The sequence below is a fragment of the Bombus impatiens genome, unplaced genomic scaffold (assembly GCF_000188095.3).
Source record: "Bombus impatiens unplaced genomic scaffold, BIMP_2.2 scf_0664, whole genome shotgun sequence".
Taxonomy (NCBI): Eukaryota; Metazoa; Arthropoda; class Insecta; order Hymenoptera; family Apidae; genus Bombus; species Bombus impatiens.
The window spans coordinates 506265-516476 of NT_177083.1; the positions used below are offsets into that span (position 1 = coordinate 506265).

General features: G+C 32.2%; 1 protein-coding gene across 2 annotated transcripts; it reads left to right on the forward strand.

Moving 5' to 3' along the window:
- Positions 1-781: 781 nt before the first annotated feature.
- LOC100750085 (NAD-dependent protein deacetylase sirtuin-1) lies at positions 782-9236 on the forward strand. 2 transcript variants are annotated; one of them, XM_003492167.4, is made up of 9 exons: positions 782-1061; positions 1796-1928; positions 2047-2281; positions 2386-2601; positions 2691-2898; positions 3025-3183; positions 3696-3972; positions 4108-4952; positions 5070-9236. In XM_003492167.4, exons 1-9 carry the CDS (start codon positions 914-916, stop codon positions 5543-5545), a joined length of 2697 nt encoding a protein of 898 aa, XP_003492215.1. In that variant the 5' UTR covers positions 782-913; the 3' UTR covers positions 5546-9236. The 2 variants fall into 2 exon arrangements, with proteins under 2 accessions (XP_003492215.1, XP_024225782.1); XM_024370014.2 differs by having other exon boundaries at positions 905-1497.
- The last annotated feature ends 976 nt before the right edge of the window (positions 9237-10212 follow it).

Below are 10212 nucleotides of genomic sequence, written 5' to 3' on the forward strand. Positions count from 1 at the left end.
TTTCTTTTATTTCGTTATCTTTATTTTTTCTTAACATAACAACACATTATGTATAACTAACTTGTTGTAATTATTATTATAATGTAGATAATAAGTTCAGGAATTTAAAACAACAACCATAAATATTATAGAAATTATTTATTATTACATATAGTGAGATTTTAATTTAATCGCTTATTTGTAATAAAATTATTTCTTAACAATCCTATTTTAAATAACCCTATCATACACATCAAACGTCATAAAAAATATTATTTGACGTATCCACGTTACCTACAGAAAAATTAAAATAATCTTAAAATGTAGAAACATAAAAATTATGTGAAAAATATATAATTAAAGTCTCGTTGGTATATGTGTGCGTATCACTTACGCTAAAAAACATCTGAACTATCAGTTGTCGATAATTGAAAATATAGGTGGTTGTAGAAATCTATTTAGATAATAATAATAAATAGACATTTAGATATAGAGTAATATGAAAAAAGGATATATATGTATATATAAATAACTAAAAAGAATATATATATAGCATGATATGCTTACGATATAAAATAAAACATAATTTTATTGAAGTCTAACATACTTTGTTCCGACGACATACAATGCAAGTATTTAAATACGCGTGTAAGTTGTCAAATAAAAATTAGAAAATTCTTAATTAGAGTCGAAATTGAAAGCAAGTTGATTGAATTTGGTCGGAATCGGAATAACGTAAAACGAGCATATCGATCCCTGTTTCTTCTTTCTGATACTTTTCTACTTCTATTTCTATGTAGATAGATATCAGCAATGTCGTGTTCTGTAAACCGAGCGAAAAAGTGGAGGGGAAAAGCATTAAAGACACAAGCGACCTCTGTTGTGGGAATGGTTGTGGGCGCGCATCAAACTATGCATTGCATTGCTGTTGAAAATGGCGTCAGGCTCGGAGGTGCCAGAATATTCGTCCCCAGCAAAACGACGAAAAGTTGACGGCATCGGTTACAACGGCGTCAGTTGCGTGAAACCTGATTTCCAGGATTGTCAGACGTCGCATGATACCCCCAATGAAGATCTCGAAGGTATTTTGATAAAAATATGGTCGATTCATTAATGAAATTTGCAAGATTGCAAGATGGCGGTTAAGAAGGCGTCCGCTTTTCTTCCGTGGTTATCGGTTCATTCGTAGTTGACTGAAGACAAGAGCCGCCATGACAGTTTCTATGTATGTCGCATATCTAACTTCGTAGTTCATTTTTCATTTTATCCAGTATATTATTGCGATGTTACTAAATTTTTATTTTGTAATCCAATAAAATTATTTGTTAATTAACTTGTTTCGAACTGCTCCCCCAACACATTCTTTATAGAAGTAATCGTAAGTGAAAATTCACTCGGTGAAAATAGAAAAACTAGTATCAGCGCGATATAAAGGTGTGTGCATAGTAAGATGTATTCGACGAACGTTCACAGATGGCATGATAGACGATTTCATTATACACAATCCATGAACGATAGGTAGGTACGCGCTTTTCTATCCGATTTAACGGCATCCCGCCAATTTTTGAATATTTTCAAAATGATTTATTACCAATAGATTTCTATTTTCACTTGGATAAATACATCTGTTTCTACATTATTACGTTCGATAAATCGAGGAAATATGAAAAAGTTGGTTTTGTGAGTTTTACTTTTCCTATAACCGTAATTAATGCAGGAAAATAAAAAATTAAAGGAAATAATAAGGAAAAAAGAAAATTGTTTTAATATCTTATTGCTTATGTAATAAAGAAATACATAGTTAATACTTTTACAGAAACATATGGTGGAGATAGTGGATTCAATGAATTAAGCGATGAGTCAAAATCGGCATCTATTTCACCAGATGCTACAAACTTAATGACAACTCCATCACGAATTGACTCAACTAGTGACGACACTGGTTGTCCGTAAGTTTCATTTATACATATATTATCCATTCTTTATTCACTTTGCTGTAATTAATTGTTGAATTTTCACAAATCACAGCGAAAAGTAAATTACCTCTCCCCCTATGTAACATTCCAGAATTGACACAGCAGATGAGAAGGATGAAGTATCATCAACAGTTTCAAATTTATCTGATTTATCAGGACTCTCTGATTTTTCTGGTGAAGGTGATATTAATCATCAATGGAGAAATGCATCTTCGTGGGTTCAGAAGCAGATGTTGATAGGTGCCGATCCTCGAGATCTTTTACATCATCTTCTCATGGATTCTACACAAATTCCAGAGCAGGTCGATGACCTGACTCTTTGGAAGGTGTGTAAAAGGAAACTATCTAATACTATCTAATAATATATTGTACATTGAAAGTTTTAATATCCATTTTTTATTACCCAATATTTTATTCGGATGTATTTCAGATTATAATAAATATGATGTCAGAACCACCACGTCGACAAAAATTGAAACATATAAATACTTTAACAGATGTTGTTAGATTGATACGTAATAGTAATAGAATAATAGTTCTAACTGGAGCAGGAGTAAGCGTTAGTTGTGGAATTCCTGATTTTAGAAGTAGAGATGGTATTTACTCGAGATTGGCACAAGATTTTCCAGATTTACCAGATCCACAGGTGATGCAACTATAAAATATGTTCTTTGATTTATCAATTTTATTTAGAAATTTCCTTCCTTCTACATTAATCGTCATTTGTTCCATTAGGCAATGTTTGACATTAACTATTTTGGTCAAGACCCAAGACCATTTTACAAGTTTGCACGAGAAATATATCCTGGACAATTTAAACCTAGTCCTTGTCATAGGTTCATAAAAATGCTTGACAAACAACAGAAACTTTTAAGAAATTACTCGCAAAATATCGATACGTTGGAGCAAGTGGCAGGCATTGTAAATGTTATCGAATGTCATGGTGAGTGACGTATATATGTATATACACGTACATATACTGCATACACACGCACATATTTACATATACTTACAATCAGAAATTTGTTTCTCATTTTGGAATTAAATCGATTTTTTCACGATATTCAAGGTTCTTTTGCTACTGCATCGTGTACAAGGTGTAAATATCAAGTGAAAGCTGACGACATTAGAGAAGACATATTTTCCCAGAGGATACCATTGTGTCCAAAATGTCGAGTTAATACTTTGCCTCCCATTTCGGAAACTAATCTTAACGAAAATTATAAAGGTAATTATAAATATTAGACACTCTGATAACATTGACTGATGTTGTTATGTGATCTATGGTCATTTTGTAGTCTTTTATTGCTAATTTCTCTGTGGTGTGGAAAATTAGCTACCTAGTGATAGTTTTTGCTATTAGTCTTTCCTGTAGCGCGTCGCGAGTCGGTGGCCATGAGAGAACATTATCTACTCTTAACGGAATACGTCTTCGCTAAATGATGTTGCCATTTACTCTGATCTACGCATAAGTTGATACATCAATTGTAACTACGAGTAAAACCTTGGCTTGTTTATAAGCATATAAGGTAAACTTTTAAAAGTTGCATCAAGTTACCCGTGCGTGCTGTTTAGCCAGATTTGCGGGGTACAGTTTACGATACGCCGTTCAAACGTTTCTCAAACTAAAAAGATACGATCTGTGTTTACGATCGAGTAAAACACACAGCGCAATCTGCTACGGCTAACGGAAATGTTAGTAACAGGATAATTTTCATTATAAATTTTTATAATTTACAGATTTAGTGACACAGGGTATAATGAAACCAGACATTGTTTTCTTTGGCGAAGGACTTCCGGATGCTTTTCACGATGCGATGGCCAAAGATAAAGATGAATGTGATCTTTTAATTGTAATCGGATCGTCATTGAAGGTCCGACCAGTAGCATTAATACCTTCCTCCATTCCGTCTCATGTTCCACAAATTCTTATTAATCGTGAATCGTTGCCACATCTAAAGTTTGATGTTGAACTCTTAGGAGATGGCGACATTATTATAAATCAACTCTGCCACTTGTAAGTAACAAATATCAGCGATTTTGTGTGTATGTGTGCGTGCGTGTGTGTGTGCGTGTGTGTGTGCGTGTGCATGCGCGTGCGTGCGTGCAAAGAGGAATGTTATATCATATATATATCTTTACATTTTTAAAGAATGGAGAGTAGTTACAAAGAAGTATGCTGGAACGATACGATCCTTAAAGAAGCAACGCAGCTTTTGCCGATGCGTCACTTACCAGATGACACTTGGGAGCAAAGCCAAGATACTACGTCAAACACTGTATTGTCTCGAGATAGTATGGAGACTGATTTTAAATTGCACGATTCATGTTCTATTGAAAGTCAAGACAGTCTAATGGTTCATGATAATGTCGTAGAGCAATACGTGGAAAATATGAATGCGCGCGTTTCTCCCTTCTGCAATGACCACACGAATAGTATGGAAGACAAGTTCAACCTTTTGGAGGAAAGTCCAAAGAGAAGATTAGGCGAGTCAAGTGTGGAAAGTAGTCCAAAAAGAATGAATTTTGGCAGCAATTGCATGTTAGATTTTAACTTGTGTTCCTCGAAGACAGAGAATACTTCAGAGAGTTCGATCGATTATAAATTTCATACTGTTTCTGTAGAATCTACGTCAAAGGATATCGGGAAAATTTACAGTTTAGAAGAGTGTCAAGTATTTCCAAGGATAATAGAAATCTCTTCGGAAAGTACATTATTAGATTCTACCTTAAAGCCACATCATTGCATCGAAAATAGAGCATCGTTAAAAATTAATAGCGATTACTCTACGATGGATCCTATTGAAATTGAAAAAATGAATTTTAAACCGAGACAAGCTTCTATCGATTCTGCATTAGACTCCGGTGTAGGTGATAGTTGTAACAGTGTAGACAGTCGAGAAGATAAAACTAACAAAGAAGAATTAAAAAATGGAAGATTGGATCGGCACTGTTGGCATTCTAAAATACGAAAAAGTCTTGCCGTGAGATTACCAGGTATATATATATTTCTTCCTTTTATAATTGTATGAAAATTACAATACGTACATAAAAACAATTTTTACATTATATGTAAAAATATAAGTTGTACGTTGCAACTATTTCTTTTTACAGAAAATTCTTATTATCAGTTGGCACCTGGAAAGTATATATTTCCTGGAGCAGAAGTGTATTCAGATCCTGAAGAGTATGATCATCGTTCACTTTTCATAAATTCCGAAAGTTCAGATAGCGATAGTGATTCTTCCTCCGTGGAAGAAGAAGAGGAGGATGAAGGAGAGGAGGAGGAAGAAGAAGATGAAGAAGATGAGGATGAGGGTAAAGAAGAACAAGTGGATGATGGTGAGGATGAGGTGGGGGAAGTGGAGAAGCCAGATTTAAAAAAAGAAGGCCACAAGGTATTCGGGGCTAATAAGAAGAAGGATGAACAAAAAGAAATAGTGAAAGAATATGGGAAAAGAGAAACAAACGATAAAAGGGAGATGAATAAGGAAGGGGAAAAGGAAAAAAATCAACGAAAAGCAATGAAAAGGGAAGATGAGAGGAGAAGCATGAATAAGTTTCAAAACGAGAATATTTTAGAAGACTAAAGAAATGTAAGTTTGTTATTACTTGAGAATTAACACAGACCAGAGTGACAAATTGGAATTGGGAAAGAAAAAGAATATTAATGCAGAAGCTGATACTTAGCGTGACTGAAGATATAAAATGAACAACAGCAAATTACTCGTACAGTTATGTACATTACTTAGGGTAAATTGTATCTAAGCAGTAATGTTTCAATTCTTATTATCTTCATCAAACTTCCTAGTCTGATGAAGCAAACAATAAATAGTTGGAGAAAAGTGCAATTTTTACCGCATTACATGTGTACAAGCATAGTAAGTACACATACAAAAAGAAAAAAGAACGGGGATTTATAAATAAGACATATGTTTATCTTTCAATAAGATCTGTTAGTAATTTAGTACAGGCTGATTCTCTCGTTAGTTAACTCGATGATAGTAACGCCAATTATACCGTAAATCACATACTTTTCTTTTCGTTTTTCATGTATACATATTTTTGCGCGCGCGTACACACAGAAAAGGGGAGGAAGAGCTATTTCTGCCCTAGATGCTGACATAAGGTTGATTCTGGCTTTTGATAACAGATGTAAGCCGACATGGCGTTATTACTGCGGTGGCATTGCCTCTGTATTAATTAACGAAAGTATCACCCTGTAAAGTAGTATAACAGTTTCTTTAAGTAAACAGCGTTTTACTATCAACTAGTCACAGGACATTGGAAAATACTGTGATTCCTTGTTTTGTATTTACATCAAAAACGTAGCGCAATGATTTAAATTCTTTTCCTTATTAAGTAGTAAATTTTTTTACAAACATGTTTTTCAATATAAAAGGATCATCGATATTGATGATGCAACAAGATCTTCAAATATCTTACAGTTTTGTGATTTTGAAAATATCCAAACTAAATATTTTCAGTAAATTTAATAATTTGCAAATAATTGATGGTTATGCTACAGTAATTCGCATTGTCACACACACGCACGCACACACGCGCGCACGCACACATACACGATAAATCATTGCGATAATTTTTGAATAAGCAATTAAAAATTTGTAAAAAGCCTTTAGAAAATGCAAAAGAAAGGTTGTGCAAATATATCTGTAAAACAGAAGGACGAAAAATTGCGGTTTTACTAAATTGATTAAGAAAGTAAAACTATCCATGACTCATTCGCGATAGATACTATACTCTCTTTATATATATTCTAATATTCTTTCAACATTGTATATAATATTTGATATTATTTCTCCTATTTTCTTTTGTTTCTTTTGTTTTGTCGCATACTAATATTACAAGTTTGGGAACCAATATGTAAAAAGAATTTGATTTGGGGATATAATTCCTAAATGTTTTATGAAGACAAAAAATAGATAATAGATATTCTGAATATTGTGCAATTGTAGAAGGATAAAGAAGATCTAGAACGTATTATGCGGTCTATTCTGGAGAAGGAAACAATGCGTACAATGAGTGTTGAATGCGATAAAACAATGCACATCAGTGTTTACTCATTGAAATAGAAATACAGAAGGATGTAGCTGTAAAGAATGAATTCTCTTCAATTTGGAATATGTTACAAATATATGCATTGTTACATGTGCAAAATTAGTTTTCGTGAAAAGTATTTAACCGGTCGTCTTAAGAGAAAGTTTAATAACAGACAATGAACAATTCCTTCTCTTAGTAAAAAGGAAACATAAGGGAAGAAGATTCCATGATAAATTAGTATTTGCTTTAACATTTGAACTATTTCTACTTATCACTATTATTTCGCTCTTACGATTTATATTATTATAACATGCTATTATCGTTAAACATTTTGCTATTGCATCTACTGCGAAACTATCATTAGCAATTATTTATGTTCTGTAAATTATTATGTAAGTTAAGGAAATCGAGAGAATATCGTGTGTTAGATGTTCGAGAACTATGTATTTTTAAATACTTTATTTGATAATGTTTACGAATATACGAACAAAAAGTATTAATTATGTCACAAGACTTGTAGAAAAGAGTACATCGATACGTTTGGAATAACATTGAATGAATGAATAATCGTATGCGTGTGTACACGCGCTTGTATGTATGTGTTGTATGTACAATTATAAAAAAAATTTTCAAAAACTACAGGAAGGTGCTCTGTATATTGTAAAATTTTAGCGTTGGAAAGTAAGAAGGAGAGAAAGAAAGAAAGAAAGGAAACTGGTTAATGATGAAGATGAATACAGTCTAGAAATAGTTTTAAGTTTTAGCGATAAGTTTCTGATTAAATCCGAAGGCAAAATTAGTCCCAATGATGTCATACTGAATGTGTCTAGATTTGTTAGGTTTTGATTTTTTTTCATTGGAGCACGGGCGAATGTACAAAGCAATGTTGGATAGTTTTGGCATTGCGTGTTATTTTTATATGAAGAAAGAAATCAGTGAATGAATATGAACGAGAGAAAGAGAATGAGCAAGATAGAGAGAGATGATAGAATAGTAACAGAATTAAAAGAGAAAAATAATGAGAGAAGAATAATATGCGACGATATCCGAGAAATTGGATGTAATGAATGTAAATTACTTCTGTTATATGGATCATGTGATTGTAGAAGCATGCGTGTATGTATAGGCACAGTCGATGCCCTCATGAAATGTATCGTCGCCATATTTATTAGGAAAGAACGAAATAATTATATGAAAATTTATTATACTTACTAGAGAGCAAAATAATTGTTCAAAAAAGCGTTATGCTTAAAGTCCAAGATACACGTATGTGCTTGTGTGGGTAGTTGCGCTCGCATATGCACATACGTGTGTATATAAGTGTATACATACTATATGTATACGAATATGTAAACGTGAATATGTGTGCGTGTAAATGAGAGGGAGAGGGAGAATGAGTGTATGTCCGTCACGAGTAGGAAACAAATGAGATTACTACACCACCAAGGATAATTCATGATTTGTTAAATACACTTTTAACATGTTGCATGAAGCTTTATTTTTTATTAGCGAGACATATAAGGGTGTAATGGAGAATTTGTTGGAACATTGAACTTTGCTAAAACATCTTGAATAATTCAAATGAGAGAGTGTAGTCAGTTTTATAAAATTTATAGGATATATCTTCCGCTATGTACAAATAGCTTTATTTATCATTGTTTTCTAAATCGATACGCAAGAAGTATGAATTAGGAATTTTTTAAAGCCTCTACCATTTGTCTTTATTTATTTAAAATTCACATAAATAAATAAATATATAGTAGGTAGGTAAGTTGATAAAGAGTAAATAAATACATAACTAAAGAGGATATGATTAGGTAGATAAGTAGGTAGGTATGTAGGCAAATATTTTATAGATAGGTACACAAGTAAATAGATAGGGTAGGTAAAAAGCAGGCAGACAGGCAGGTACAGAACAGAGACGTATAAATAAAGAAAAAGTAAGATACATATACTATATGTATACTGCACGCAGTATGCATACACTTTACGTGTACGCAAAATATGTTGAATGCACAAACGGTGTATATATGAATGTACGTATACACGTAAAATATGTATAGAAAATTAATTTTAATCGACACTACAAATTTTCCATAACTTTTTGAAATTTGATTCCTCTCTCTCTCTCTCTCTCTCTCTCTCTTTCTCTCTCTCTCTGTTAATCGACTAGAAGCGTGATTGCGCTGTATTTCTCTCGAGTAAATAATGTTAATAGTATCATTTGTTTTGTTTTCGATGCATCATCAAAATTATATTTATTAATTTATTAATATTTATTTCTTTAGATTTTGGCCATTTAAAAGAAGGAAAGAATAAGTATAACAATAATAGGACAGATGTGGAGAAAAATGTGGTGCATTTACATATGATAATACTGTTTAAATACGTCGCACGCTGTCGATTCAGAGAGAAACATCGCAAAGATTCGACAATCATGCCAATTTCTTTTTTTCCACGTACTGACTTTTTGTATAAATGTGTCACCTGTAAATATTTATTATTTTTACTATATGATGAGAATAGTAAACCACAATCGTTTCGGCTGAACAATGAATTCTGCAACATGCTTTTTTTCCTTTCAAATTAAAATATGAAATCAAACCATCTACAATCATTGCTGCTACTATTGTTGTTTTTGCATCTATTTTGTTTATACATATGTCAGATTGATACAAACTAAAAAATGTTAATCAATTTTTCTGGAAATTATTCATCGTTTAGCCGGTACGAAAGAACGAGAGGTGCAAAAGCTTTGAATTTTTTTTATAATTTGTTATTTAATATAATGGATGTTATAGAAATGTTCTCTATATTTCAAACGTTATAAGTTTTCTGTTTCTTTGGTATTATTAACGTGTAAGCTTATCTTCTAAATTAAACACTTTTTTATGATAACAAAATGTCTTGTTAATTTTCATGCAATAATTTCATTCCCTTAGCAATCTTGAATTGAATTTATTATCATTATAAATTATCATCGTCATCATTATTATCATTATTATTATTATATCACTATTATTAGTTTTCTTCTTCTCCTTCTTGTTATTGTATTGATTATTAAGAAAGAATAATGAAAATTTTAACCAGGAAATTGAAGTATATGTAAAGCGCGACGTAGAACATATCGAAGTTTGATCAAAGCTCACATATTAAGTAAAAGAGGAATGAAAATAGCAATATCAGAAAGTCGAGT

What these genes read in the sequence shown, in the direction of transcription:
- LOC100750085 (XM_003492167.4), top strand. Translation starts at nt 914, where the DNA reads ATGGCGTCAGGCTCGGAGGTGCCAGAATATTCGTCCCCAGCAAAACGA. An exon ending in CAGATTTACCAGATCCACAG is followed by an intron (nt 2,602 to 2,690) that starts GTGATGCAACTA and finishes TTGTTCCATTAG; the next exon opens with GCAATGTTTGACATTAACTA. An exon ending in TCTTAACGAAAATTATAAAG is followed by an intron (nt 3,184 to 3,695) that starts GTAATTATAAAT and finishes TATAATTTACAG; the next exon opens with ATTTAGTGACACAGGGTATA.